At 42.9% G+C, this 15000-nt stretch overlaps 1 protein-coding gene across 1 annotated transcript in view; it reads right to left on the reverse strand.

Moving 5' to 3' along the window:
• Nucleotides 1-8982, reverse strand: part of socs7 (suppressor of cytokine signaling 7) — a gene marked incomplete at both ends in the record, with an annotated part of 19135 nt that extends 10153 nt beyond the window's left edge. Inside the window, 3 exons of the mRNA XM_080030257.1 lie at nucleotides 2334-2438; nucleotides 5142-5221; nucleotides 7466-8982. Of these exons, the coding sequence (XP_079886383.1) occupies nucleotides 2334-2438; nucleotides 5142-5221; nucleotides 7466-8982 (1702 nt within the window). The remainder of the gene's footprint in view (nucleotides 1-2333; nucleotides 2439-5141; nucleotides 5222-7465) is intronic.
• Nucleotides 8983-15000: the final 6018 nt, after the last annotated feature.

Below are 15000 nucleotides of genomic sequence, written 5' to 3' on the forward strand. Positions count from 1 at the left end.
GGGAGGGAGGGGGAGAGGGAGGGAGGGAGGGAGGGAGAGAGGGAGAGAGAGAGGGAGGGAGGAAGGGAGAAGGATAGAGTGAGAGGGAGGGAGGGAGAGAGGGAGGGAGGGAGAGAGGGAGGGAGAGAGAGAGGGAGAGAGAGAGGGAGGGAGGAAGGGAGAAGGATAGAGTGGGAGGGAGAAGGATAGAGTGAGAGGGAGGGAGGGAGGGAGGGAGAAGGATAGAGTGAGGGGGAGAGAGAGAGGGAGAGAGAGAGAGGGAGGGAGATAGGGAGAGAGTGAGAGTGAGGGAGAGAGGGAAGGTGAGAGAGGGAGGGAGGGAGGGAGGGTGGGAGGAAGGGAGAGAGGGAGGGAGAGAGTGAGGGAGAGAGGGAAGGAGAGAGGGAGGGATGGAGGGAGGGAGAGAGGGTGAGGGAGAGAGGGAGGGAGAAGGATAGAGTGAGAGTGAGGGGGTGGGAGAGAGGGAGAGAGGGAGAGAGGGAGAGAGGGAGGGAGAGAGAGAGAAAGAGAAGGAGAGAGGGAGGGAGAGAGGAAGAGAGGAAGAGAGGGAGGGAGAGAGGGAGGGATAGAGGGAGAGAGAGGGAGAGAGGGAGGAAGGAAGGAAGGAAGGAAGGAAGGAAGGAAGGAAGGAAGGAAGGAAGGAAGGAAGGAAGGAAGGAAGGAAGGAAGGAAGGAAGGAAGGAAGGAAGGAAGGAAGGAAGGAAATAGGAAGTAGGACACAAACAACGAAAAGGAAGTGTCAAAATGGGAAAGATTTATTAATTAGGGAAAATTAGGAAAAAGAAAATAAAATATAACGGAAGGACGGATAGAGTTTTTCAACACCATAGGACAGAAAGCCTCACCCAGAAAGTTAGTTGTCATCTTGTTTAATCAAAATCAGTGAATATCATGATCTGCTACCTCTAAGTACTGTGTTTGACTGTGCGAAAAAATAATAATGCATGGATCGTGAGGAGATATTCACTGATTTTGACAACAAGTGTTCTCCAGAATCGCTGACTCCAACCTTTAGAATTGACCAATGAGATAGCATTATTCTGAGCCATTAAGTTCCATTAAAAACACATCAGTGAACAACACTGTTCCTCCGTCACCATGGACACACTGTAGTTGATTCTGACTCAGTCCCACACACACCGGCCTGCTGCTCCAAATACTCACTGCAGCAGAAATGTTAAACCTGGGGGGCTGGGACCACTCGAGGGGTCGTGAGATTATTTAGGCGGGTCACAGGGAGGTTGTCAAAAGAAAGAAATTATAAAACTAATAAAAATTAAGTTAATAAAATAAATTCAAAGCCACAATTTTGTTTTATTCTATAGATTAAAGAAAAGAGAAAAAAAATGATAAGCTAACAGCTCTGGGAAAAATTATTATTATTTTATTATATAGATTACAGATAACTAAGAACTGGATTCACCCAACGCTGAAAATAGTTCCAAACAAAAGCAATATTTCCTCATATATAAGATTCCAACTACAATGAGCAGTTGTTTTTAGGAAAATTATTAAGGATTTTTTTTTATTTTTAAGGTGTTTTTAAAGATTTAAATCTGCAGGAGGACAAACAGAAAAGTGAAACAACCCAGGGCGCATTGAGAAAATTTTATTTTTACGTAAACAAAAGGGATGATTAAGTTATGCTGCATATGTGGGTCAGAAAGTAACACTAAAGGCTGCAAGGAAAGATTTGCATCAGCAAAGGTCAGAGAATGATAATGAACTTAGAAACGCGGGGTCAAAAAATTGCATGATATTTAGGAAATATATATTTTTTCTTGTGTTGGTGCAGTCTCCTATCTGTGTATATGATTTGTGAGAGGCTCTGATTGGAAGATACATTAATTTTAGTGCATTTTTAAATTTGCAATAAATAAATATTTCAGTAATTTGTCCACCGATCACCATGAAAAGAAAAACTATAAAATAAAACATAAGAAATAGAGAAATACTCCCTATTAAAACAAGAAACAAGATTTTTTTTTACCCGGTGAGAAGAGGAAGCACTGACTCATTGCACTCACATTTCAAATTAAATCTCTGGTTGGCCGCTGACCTTTCAAAGCTTCTCCAATCAGATTATAGCAGATTACAGAATCTTGTCTGTGTCTATTTCTAGCGATGTACAACAGAAAAAAAAACTAAAACATTGATACGCAAAGTATTGGACAAAGACAGAAATATTGAGAGAGTCCCAGCTTCCTCTTGGTCTTAATTTAGATTTATATAATGTTAGTGTGTCTGTAGAATGGAGAGACAGGGAGGAAGAAAGAGAGAGAGAGAGAGAGAGAGAGAGAGAGAGAGAGAGAGAGAGAGAGAGAGGAAAGTACCTAACAAACTGAGACTTCTGCGGGGCGGAGGGGGAGGCGTGGGAGGGTGTGGCGTGTTCGCCCCTCGCCGCGAAATATCAACATCCACCAGGGACACGGTCTCACCTGGAAGAGCAGGGAAAAGTAGTGAGAAGAAGGAGAGAGAAGTTACAGAGATACCAAAAAGATAGATAGATAGATAGATAGATAGATAGATAGATAGATAGATAGATAGATAGATAGATAGATAGATAGATAGATAGATAGATAGATAGATAGATAGATAGATAGATAGATAGATAGATAGATAGATAGATAGATAGATAGATAGATAGATAGATAGATAGATAGATACAGAAGTAACAAAAAGTTGTTGTGTGAGTAGAGTTGGAAGTATCCGTTTGTTTTATGACAAGCCATCATCTATCATGACTTAATTACTGTATAGGTTTTATATTTATGATCTTAAACTGCAAAGGAACAGCTGTCAGATAAATGTAGTGCAGTAGACACAACATAATACCCTCTGAGATGAAGTTGTTTAAAAATTGGAAAGTTGCATTAAAACGGAAATGTAAATTTATTTATATGTAACCCAATTTCACAACTAACATTTTGCATTTGGGGAGATAGAAAATAGTCAAGTTAAAGTTCATTTAAATTTGGACTCAGGGTGAAACTTGAGTTAATGTTCTTCGGTGAAATAAAAATGTAAAGAGATGCAAAAAGAGTAAAAGAAAAAGGCATTAGTTTGTGTATAATCTGTGTGTGTGTGTGTGTGTGTGTGTGTGCCTGATTGTGTGTGTGTGTGTGTGTGTGTGTGTGTGCCTGATTGTGTGTGTGTGTACGTGCGTCTGTGTGCCTGATTGTGCGTGTGTGTGTGTGTGTGCGTGTGTGTGTGTGTGTAGTACTGACTGTGTGCATGCTGCTGCAGAGTGCCATTAGAGCTGCACCAGGCAGGATGTTTATGGAAAATTACACAGAGCTAATCAGGCTAAATCACTGCCATAAAGAAGGAACAGATCCCCTCCCCGCTAATTGAGATGCTGCTGCAGATTCACTGAAACTCTGCAGTTGTGGGGACGTTTTACTGGCAGGGAAAGAAACAAAAAATTTCAAATACAAGAGCCAACTATACCCCTGCCTCCCATCTGCTAATACAGCAGAGGAAAAGGCTGGACTTGCCCACTTTATACACTGTCAGGAATAGGGATACAGCAGGAGAGTACATGGCTGTGTTTGAAAAGCCCTACTAACGTCCTCCCTCCTACATACTCAACATGTATATACTACATACTGTCTACTTAACGATTGATTGTGTATGTGAGGTTTGTTGGACCGTTTACACTGAAGTATCCAGAAGCAATAAAGAATTTAAAAAAAAACTTCCATGTCGTTTGAAAAGACGCAATGCATTGTGGGGCGGTTGAGTAGCAAAAGTATCCTATCGATCCATACACAAAATCTTCCCGGAAGTTAGTACTCATCTGGGCATTTCTCGCCTACACAAACTCGCATACACAACTGATTTTTTTTTCTCTCCTGTGGCCCTAAAACTCTTCTGTACTTTAGTATGTAGTGTAGTAAAAAGAAAGAGTATGTGATTTGGAACGCAGGGTCTATCATCTCTTATATATTCTTCTTCTTTCTTTTTTTAACGGTAGAACACGGGCAGGACTTTAAAGGTCCCCGAGACCCCCATATTGCGGCTTTAATGTTCCGGTCTAATTGGTGGCGATCCCCTGTGTAGAGCGCGTTGTTCATTACGTTACAAAAATACTATAAAACTCAAGAAGGGAATTTTTAGCAAAACTGAGATATATATGAGCAATGTGGAACAGCAGAATGTACTAGTGTGTGTGCGCCCTGCGGAGGTGGTGGGCCCATTTCTCATAAAGTCAGCTGAAATGATATTTACCAGTTGCCGAGCTACAGAACGCCTCACACTTCTTACCCAGAGGCACTTTTGATTTGTGCTAAATCGTGTCTTATCTGATCTGCTGCACCAGTTACAGGGTGTGTGTGTGTGTGTGTGTGCGTGCGTGTGCGTACGTGTGTGTGTGTGTGTGTGTGCGTGTGTGTGTGTGTGGTGAAGGGTTGCAGCTTTAGAACATGAAGTGCAGCTTACATGTTTCTTAAAGCTTCAAATGTCCGAAGCTGAAATTCTGACAGTTTTAATGAATTTTCTTATTTTTCATTATCAACCATTTGAAAATATGCTTTTTTTACCATGTGGCATGAGAGTTGGATGTTTGTCCCTATAAATATGAAGCTAAAGCCAACAGCTGGTTAGCTTAGCTTAGCATAATAACTAAAAACAGGGGGAAACAGCTAGCACAAATTTGCTTTGTTTCTTGTACAAAATAAACAAACAAAATACAACATGTTATATTATTTCTGAACTTCATATAAGGTGAATTTCGTTATCTTTGGACAAAGCCAGGCTAGCTGTTGCACCTGTTTCTATTCATGATGCTAAGCTAAGCTAACCATGTGTTGCTTCTATCTGTTCAATCCTTCCATTTGTGAGTGACTCTAATAAATGTAGTTTCTGGACTGTTGTTGATTTGAGTAAAAAAAACAGCAATTTCAGGTCATCTTTTTTGGGACTTTTTCAAAATTGTTGGACATGCTACGGTTAAAGTAATCTGCACACTAATCCATAATGTAAATAATCTTTAGTTGCACCATTCCCCAGTTAACGGTGTGTGTGTGTGTGTGTGTGTGTGTGTGTGTGTGTGTGTGTGTGTGTGTGTCTGCGGCCTCACTGAATCAGAAACAACACAGACAGACTTGTAACCGAGCGGAGGATGATGGAGCAGCTCTTACCAGTGAAAGCAGAGAGGGAGGTGGAGAGGGAGGCGGGGGAGAAGGCACTGTGGGCCCTGGTCATTCTGGGCTGGCTGTGGCTGCAGGACAGACGTCAGGACAGACAGGCAGCAGCAGGAAATAAAGTGGTAGAAGAAGAAAAAGAAAAAAGAAGATGAGAGGAGAGTTAGTTTTATCATGCAGAGAAATAGCATTAGTAGCAGCACAGCTTCAGAAAATTGTGTGTGTGTGTGTGTGTGTGTGTGTGTGTGTGTGTGTGTGTGTGTGTGTGTGTGCTTGCAAGGGTGTCTGTCAGTGCGCGTGCGTGTGTGTGTGTGTGTGTGTGTGTGTGTGTGTGTGTGTGTGTGTGTGCTTGCAAGGGTGTCTGTCAGTGCGCGTGCGTGTGTGTGTGTGTGTGTGTGTGCGTGCGTGCGTGTGTCAGCATGTGTGTGTGTGTGTGTGTGTGTGTGTGTAGTTTTGGGTCCAGCAGCTTTTTATTTAGGGTTTTTAACTTTTTCTGTTTGATGCTTTTAGCTCTTGCAGTCCAGACTTCTGAAGCCATGTTTTTTTAATCATAGGATCCCTCACTGTGCTGCTGCTGCTGCTGCTGCTGCTGTGAATAATGACTAAGCAACGAGTCGCATGGTGGGTGACTAGTCCACTGAGGTTTGAAAAATCTCTGTATTTAATGACATGCTGTATTAATAAAAAATAAAATAAAAAGAGTTCTAAAGAGAGAACATGTAAGAAGTTGAAGGCAGTTAAAGGTGGAGTCAGCGATTCTGGAGACTGTTTTTGTCAAAATCAGTGGATATCTCCTCACTCCTACCTGTCCGTACTGTGTGTGCACTGAAAAAAATCCAGTTTTAATACACGACACAACCTAGGCCCTGTAAACCGGTATGTAAACAAAAGGGTATGTAAACAAAGTGGGCCAACCGTAGCTAACTAAATACCGGTTTACAGAGCCTAGGCTGTGTATTAACCCTGGATTCTTTTTCAGTGCCCACACATTATGGACAGGTAGCGGATCGTGAGGAGGATATTCACTGATTATGACAACAAGCGTTCTCCAGAAATCGCTGACTCCACCTTTAATTCCTAAAGCCATTAGGAAAAACAAAGACTTCCTCAGCACAGAGGAAATGAAAGTCCAGAGTCAGACGGTCATTAAAGTCAGCAGAATGGAGAAGAACTTGGAGATGAATCAAAACGTCTGGACACAAGACAGTGGATTTGTAGCAGCTTTTAAAATGTTTTTTAACTGCCCATTAGCTCAGCCATTTCTGCTTTTTGTCCGTAAACTTTATGATCTTAATCTTGGAGAACGGTCAGATTGTCTCACTTCATTTACTAAATTCTTCCCCTGGTCAGAGGATGGACTCTCATCTTTGGGAGTTCTCATTAAAAGGAAACTTGGACTTGGGACTTTTGATAGCAGAAATATTTTACTTAAATTTTTGGATTTCAAGATGCAGCACTGCTAACTTTGCATCGGGTTAAACCTTGGTCTTGACTGCTCCCATAGGATGCTTTCCTGCCATCACTCTTTATTAGAGTGATTAGCATAGATTGTGTGTGTTTGTGAGTGTGTGTGTGTGTGTGTGGGGGGGGGGGGGTGCATGGGATGTGTCCCCCTTTATTTTAAGAAGAGGTGAATTTGACAACCCCCTTCTCCCAAAACAGGTTAGAAACAACTATTCAGGGGGTTGAAACATTAATATTTCCTGATACAAAGACATACATTGATGCAGAAAAGGCTCATGATAATGTATTCGCTATTAGGGAATGAAGTGTGGACCACTGTAGCAGCCAATAATGTTATAATGGTTGATAATGTATCGGCCAATAACGTTATTGTTTTTAATTTTTCAATGTAGCTTAATAAAAGCTGTTAATGTAGTAGCCTAACTTGGCCAATAACGTTAAAACATTTCTGAACCAATAATGGGATAACTTTTTGCCTATAATATAACAAGTTATTACATTATTGGATGTGCTTTTCTTTTATCCTCTACAATAGGCTAGGCTACTTTTATAACTTTATCAAACTGACACTTTTCCTTATTATTGCAACCAGCCAAAAATGTTACAACTTATTACAATATGGCCACAAAGGCATTGCCTTATTGGTTCAGAAAGTTATTACGTTATTGGCAAGTAGCCTAATATTATTGCCTTTTATTAGCCTATACAACTAGGCAATTAGCCTACATTAGCCTATCGGTTGCTGCACCCCCCTCCTGCCTAAGGTGTTTTTTCACCTATGTTGAACCTATATTGAGGGATAAGAGCATGTTATGACCCTGTAACATTAGTCTTGGACCCTGCCTAGAGCTGCTCACCTGTCCCCGTCCTGCTCGGCTCCCAGGGTGCTCGCCATGTCCCCCAGACTTCCGGCCGAAGACACTGAATACGTCACGGAGGGCCTCTTGTCCAGCAGGTGGTTGGAGCCGCTGCAGCTTTTAGTCCGGAACAGTTTGCTCAGGCGGATCTTTAACGAGCCTTTTTTGGACTTTCCTGGAACTTTGAGCGTTTTATCTCCGCCGGTGGGAGTCCGGGGGGCGCTGGCGCAGCGCTCAGGCCGCCTCCTGGGTGTCGAAGCCTGGCTAGGGTTTGAGCTCTGGACCGGTGTAGGCGACGGGGACTTTGCTGTTGTAACCTGGGCGACAACCTCTGAATCCCCGGAGCTTACCTGTACCTGTTGCTGCTGATGCGAGAGCCGGCTGGATAGGTTTCCATGGAGACTGCACACCTGTGCGCCCAGGTGCGCTGCTGCGGCTGCTTCCGGGGCCATCTCCTCCACCTGCCGCCGCAGCTCCGCCTGGAAGCTGCTGATGGAGAAAGCCCCGGACATCTTGTGAACTATTTCCCTTTTCCTGTTGAGTAGGAACTCTCTCCGGCCGTTATCATCCTCCGTGTCACCCTCAGCGGGGCACTCGTCCATGCCCAGGCCGCTCCCCAAACCCTCCAGCACCAACAGAGCGTCGCTGGTCTCCGTGGGGTCATCCCCGGGCTCCACTCCCCCTCCTGCCGGCCTGTGCGCTCCCTGACACGAACACTGCGGGAGCTCGCCCGCTTTGAACAGCATCTTGGGCACCGCACCGACCCCCAGCTCCCCGAACCGCCGGGCCAGCTCGAACACGGCCCCGTCTGTGTCTCTGGTGGCGCAGCCCCATTTAGACTCGATGCTTCTCTCCGACAACAAGGGCCACTCGGGCGGGGTGGTGGTGGCGATGAGGCGATGCCGGCGGCACAGCTCAGCAGCCCCCTGCATCTCCGGCAGGCTCTGCTGCTGCTGACCGTCCCCTGCACTCAGCAGTGTGTTGTTATTGACGGTCGGGCCCGATCCAATCACGCTCTGATCCAAACCCAAACCCAAACCCATAGAATCCCTCGTCTGATTCCGACGTTCTAATTCCAGACGTTCTAATTCTAAAATCCCCTCACCGTTCCGCATTATATTGGAGAAGACGAGCAGCTGAGGACGTAGGCCGCCTTGGCTAGTGGCCGTGAAGTCGAAGCCTTGCTGGGCCTCCATGGGGCTCTGCGGCGGGGCAGGCAGCGTGGACAGCGGGGCTCGGCTCTCCGTCAGAGCGGTGCTGTCAGCAGGTGCAGCCGGGCCCTCGCCGCTCGGTTGAGGGGCTTTGTTTAGCAGATGCGACGAGTCTAGGCCCGCCGTGATATCCAGCGCCGCTTTGACGCCGTTGTGAGCCAGCGCTTCCTTCCCCATCCCCACCACCACTCCTCCCGGCGACAGATTGCCGTTTTCCGCGTCCAGGTCCAAGCAGCGGTCATCCTCGGCCGCGGAAACCAGGCGCATCAAGACGAAATCGGGCGACATATCTTGCGCGTTGTTCATAGTTATTCCTCAGGATCGCGAGACGAGAATTAGGCTATTTAGGGTAGCGATCTTCTGCTTGCTCTTCACAATCACATCCTAGCTAACCGCGAAAGAGCTCGTTTTCCTATAATAAAGAATGAAGGGCCAAGCCGCCGCCACCGCCACTGCCGACGCTGCCGCTGCCTCCCATAAATAGGCTATGAGCGAAAATGCCCCCGAAAAAATATCACAGGCGATGTTTTCATCCTCCTAGCGTTAAGACAGTGCAGCATCCATCTGTCAAACGTCCGGGGAACGAGCGCAGTTTGCTCGAGCGGACCCTGGGGTTAGAATAAAAAGCCAGCAGGCAGGCAGGCAGCAGGCAGGCTAGCCTATATGGTCTCCTGTCAGTATAACACAGTCAGTCAGTCTGCCCAGTGTGTGTGTGTGTGTGTGTGTGTGTGTGTGTGTGTGTGTGTGTGTGTGTGTGTGTGTGTGTGTGTGTGTGTGTGTGTGTGTGTGTGTGTGTGTGTGTGTGCGTGCGTGTGTGTGTTCCTTCCTCTTCCAGCCAGGCCCCACCCGCTCCTCTCCTCCGCTCTCAGCCCATAACAGCGCTTTATGAGCACCGATCATGAGAACTATAAATTAGTCCGTGGCGTTTTAATATCGCAGGGCTTTACCTGATTCAGCCCCACATCCGAACAGCTGATTTCTGTTTTCATTCTGTACAACAGGGCGGACAAAGATGGAAAGTTAATTAAATAGCCTACACACAGGCTTTCTCAGAATTATAATTATTATTCAGGGATCGCGTTTCTGTGCTGCTCAAATACTGCAGCTTCACATTTTATTGGTCTAATTTATGTTTAATGGACAATATTAATGCCAATAGCCCACTCGCCCTATTTTTTTTATACATTATAATATGCTATGGCATTCTTTCTTGTAATAGCCTAGGGCTAGGCTTATGATTTGCTTGAAAACGTATATTTTACACTTCATATGCCCGTTTCTAAATGACTATTTGCGTTGATACAGAGATTTGCTAAAAATGGTCACTATTATATATATTGTATTTTTTATTTATTTTTTTAATAATTTAACATTTTCTTAATACATAAATACAACTGATATTTGCTTCCCTCCAGTTTTTTTTTCATTTTTTTTATTACAATTAAAATTGTTCACTTGATCTCATGTGGGGTCAGGTGTAATGCTGCACTTATTAAAGGGACACAAGTTCACTTTACCCGAGGAGAGAGACAGAGGAATATGACCCTTGTGACCTCACAGTGATGTCACAAGGTTTTTTGAGACAGACAGAGAAGCCTAGAGGGACCAAATCCTGCTCAGGCTCTCCACAACAGCAACATTGATATCAATAAAATTGGGCGATTGATAGAATATCATTCATCATTATATATTTTGATAATGGTTGAAGTGATTTTTCTTGTAGAAACATCAGGTGGTTCCTGCGTGAAAATTTGATTACAAATAAGGTTTACAAGTTTTTTTTAACTCAAGTTTTCACAAAACTACAAACATTACTGTTAACAACCGCAGCAGGGACTATTAGTTAATTGATCAATTGAGAAGGTTTGATGGTCGACCAGTAACCATGAGGTCGCTGGTTCGATCCCCGGCACCGGACAGGAGGGTGTTAGTAGTAAAACTAGTGGTGGCTGCTATTACATCTACGGTGCCCACCATCTCTACCATTGTGTCCTTGAGCAAGGCACTTAACACAAAACTGCTCCAGGGGCGCTGTACTACGGCTGACCCTGTGCTCTGACCCCCTCTGGAGTGTGGGAACTTGAGAGGGGAGATGAGAAAAAGACGAATTCCAATATGCCGTGTGTAAATTGTCTAATAAAGATAACTTAACTTATTTGACAAAAAATAATCATCATCTGTTGTGATAATGTTAGAAGTAAAATTATGATGGTAGCAAAATCTCTACATGGGAGATCAGACCATATAAAGATGTGTGTGTGTGTGTGTGTGTGTGTGTGTGTGTGTGTGTGTGTGTGTGTGTGTGTGTGTGTGTGTGCGTGTGCGTGCGCGTGTTTGTGTGTGTGCATGCCTGTGTGTGTGCGTGCGTCCGTGTGTGTGGCAAAGCAATACAATCTATTGATGGAGAAAAGAATGAGATGATTCCAGAATGTAAAGAATCATTAGTTTTTCGGTCTGAGTCCAAAATGAGTTCCACCTCAAACCAACTCCAGTAAAATCCTGCGTTCACATTAAATGATCTGCAAAGTTCCTCTCTGTCACCAAACTACTTTAATTTGCTCTGAAATGTTTTATAGCTCAAATTTAATGAGGTGTCGGGAGTGGAAGTGGTTCTCTCTCTCTCTCTCTCTCTCTCCCTCTCTCTCTCTCTCTCTCTCTCTCTCTCTCTCTCTCTCTCTCTCTCTCTCTCTCTCTCTCTCTCTCTCTCTGGCGTTTCTCCCAGATATCGCTGTGTGAGTTAAGGACAAGTTTATTAAGTTCAAACAGTGAGGGGACTGTCACTCTTTCAACCCAATGTCCTGGGTCTCTGTCTCAGCTGGAAGCTCCCCTGATTCAAGACATGGATCCTCCTCATATTGTGTTGTTTTGATTTCTTTGATTGTTTTGCATTGTCCACAGTGAAAGTCAAGGTGGAGCTCATTTTAACTATCAATAGAAAGATAGAAAAAAACATATTTAACTACACTGTATTTGTAGTGTGTGTGTGTGTGTGTGTGTGTGTATATATGTGTATATGTGTATGTGTGTGTGTGTGTGAGAGAGAGAGAGAGAGAAAGAGAGAGAGATAGAGAGAGAGAGAGAGAGAGAGAGAGAGAATAAAATGTATTTTAAATGCAGTTAATTCGCAAATCATCCTGCGGGGGGAAATTAAAAGCATGTGATTGCAACGTATGCAACAGTTCCAGGGAAAAAAATGTGCACCCTTGTATGCATGCAAAACGGAAGATTTTAGTCTTTTATGTTTGTTTTTTGCACTATTCTTTGTACCGTACCACATTGACAGAGAAGATTCAATTTGTCTCACTGAGCAAATTATAAACGAAATTATAAATGCATGAATCACATACCAAAAAAAATCTTAAAAGTACAAACAAACAATTAAATAAATGTAAGACACATGGGATTAAAGCATACACTATGTTTGAATAAAATCACTAGAACATAATATCACACTGAATACAACAGCAATACTGCTACAACATTATCCACTCACTCACAAAAGCCTTTTGAGTGTATGGGTGAAGATATAATAAAGAATTGATCAATCTTTCTAGAGCAGGGGTGTCCAAACTACGGCCCGCGGGCCCGCTTTTTACTGGCCCGCGGCCGATTTTAAAAACATAATGCAATATGGCCCTTTTAATTTTTAAATAATTTAAATGCACTCATTATATTACAGAGAAATATGTCCCATAAAAGAAGAAGAGCACCAAGGCCATCCCAGAGGACCCTGCATAATATTTTAATTTAAATTAATATTATTATGGAAAATCCATGTGTCCTTCTCCAATAGCTTCTAATTCATCTGACACAGTGTTTACATTTTTTTTCATACAAAATTCTTCAGCTTTAGCCTCTTAATTTCCCTCTCAAAGTGCACCAGATTCATGCATTTCACTTTAAAAACTTAAAAAAATCTCCCGGGGGGGGCATACCCCCGGATCCCCCTTGGAGGGACGGGATCTCGGCTGGCTACTATTTTCACCAAGCTGGACATTAGACGTAAAAGCAGAAAACACTGGGTGTATCAATGGCATTTAACAAGAGGGGGGATGTATCTTTTTAATGTGCAAGTAAAGTGTTGCCGTGAAGAAGGATTACAATTTACGAAGACACTATGAAACTAAACATCAGAGCAGCTACATGTCCTGATAAATGTGTTATTTTTGCAAAGTGGCCCGGCCCTTCGTAGATTTTTCTGTATGTGGCCCTCAGTGAAAAAAGTTTGGACACCCCTGTTCTAGAGCCATTTCTAGTATACAAAAACTACAGTTACTACTAATGTATTCTTTAATGGGGCCCCCTGGTGGCTGCAGGGGTCTTGAGCATGCCACACACACACACACACACACACACACACACACACACACACACACACACACACACACACACACACACACACACACACACACACACACACACACACATGCCTGAACTGACCTGAATTGTTGCAGTAACATTGTGTGACAGCCAGATGGCGCTGCAGGCCGCACAGCAGTGATGGATGATGCTGCAGCTGAACACAGATAATGATGGGAGAGTGGATGAAGGGCCATTAATCCTTACAATGTGTGTGTGTGTGTGTGTGTGTGTGTGTGTGTGTGTGTGTGTGTGTGTTTGCTCATATCTGAGGTTTATGCAGAGTAATCAAACTAAAAACCTTCTTCTCTGCAGAGTATTGATGTGATGACGCCTAGAGGTCAGAGGTCGGCAGCAGCATTACACCAGAGTTTATATTTTTCTGCATCTTCTCAAATCCCCATCTATCTATCTATCTATCTATCTATCTATCTATCTATCTATCTATCTATCTATCTATCTATCTATCTATCTATCTATCTATCTATCTATCTATCTATCTATCTATCTATCTATCTATCTATCTATCTATCTATCTATCTATCTATCTATCTATCTATCTATCTATCTGTCTGTCTGTCTGTCTATCTATCTATCTATCTATCTATCTATCTATCTATCTATCTATCTATCTATCTATCTATCTATCTATCTATCTATCTATCTATCTATCTATCTATCTATCTATCTATCTATCTATCTATCATTGTTTTACTGTATGTTGCCAGTTCACATGTCTCTGAACCAACTTGTGTATTGTTAATATTAAGTGATGCTTAAATAATTCAAAATGGCTCCGAATGTCGTCAGTTTTTAGTAAAGAAGTTCAACCAAATGGCTTCCTTACTGTCTTGTGTTCATTCAAAGATCATTTTTTTAAGGGCAGGAGGCCGTAAGAAACTACTTATATTACACATTTTGCAGGGACAGGTTTGATCTAATTTTCAATGTTTATGATATAATTCATACCAAATCATACAATAGTAATTCAGAGTGTTTCACGGGGGAAATATTTTAACATTGAGCAACATCAACAAAGGGAAATAAGTTTGACTTATCTCGACATTTCTAAGTTTTTTTTTTTAAGATAGTTTTTCTTGGCATTTTTATGCTTTATTGATAGTGTAGAGACAGAGTTGAAATGGGGCAGAGAGGGGAGTGACATGCAGAGAACGACCGCGGGCTGGAATCTAACCCGGGTCCGCTGCTGGCCGAGGCCCATGGGGGGGATGCCCTACCAACTGAGCTAAGGGCCCATGGGGGGGACGCCCTACCAACTGAGCTAAGGGCGCCCCCAGTTTTCTCAAATTTTTTGAATGTAATTTTGAACAACAAAGAATTGTTTTTCAAATTGTTCCCTAATTTTCTCATTTAAATGTGTCTTACCTCACATCATAACGTCTTCTCGTGTGATCTTTTATTATTTCTGGTTGTAGGCCAACATGACTCCACCTCTCTAAGACTACATTTTGACGAATGAAAACACAATTGAGAGTTTTCTTTTCATCACCGTACACATGCTTTAAAACTAAAATATCCAAAATGTTTCATGGCTGATTCTATGTCCATTTTTGTGTCGTATTAATAACAAAACTACTTTCACTAGAAAGGACCAAAGCAAAACCATTTGACTGAATGAAATGAGGAAGTATTGGATGCTGAGGATGGATTAATAGTGAGAAAGAGGTTGAAATGGGGGGGGGGGGAATAGTCCGTTTAAGTCGATCGATACCTGGAAACGGAGAGATAAGGAGAGTGATGCAGAGGAAGCCAAGCTAAGGGTGTAAGGGCAGGGTCAAATTGTATCATATTGTATCATATATCATATTGTATGAAATGTAAAGCCCACTGAGACAAATGTATTTGTGATTTTGGGCTATACAAATAAAACTGATTTGATTTGATTTGATTTGATTTGAAGGGATGAGAGGATAGAGGAATGGATGGATGGATGGAATGGATGGA

This window comes from Ammodytes marinus, assembly GCF_949987685.1.
Source record: "Ammodytes marinus genome assembly, chromosome: 6".
In the NCBI taxonomy this organism is placed as follows: Eukaryota; Metazoa; Chordata; class Actinopteri; order Uranoscopiformes; family Ammodytidae; genus Ammodytes; species Ammodytes marinus.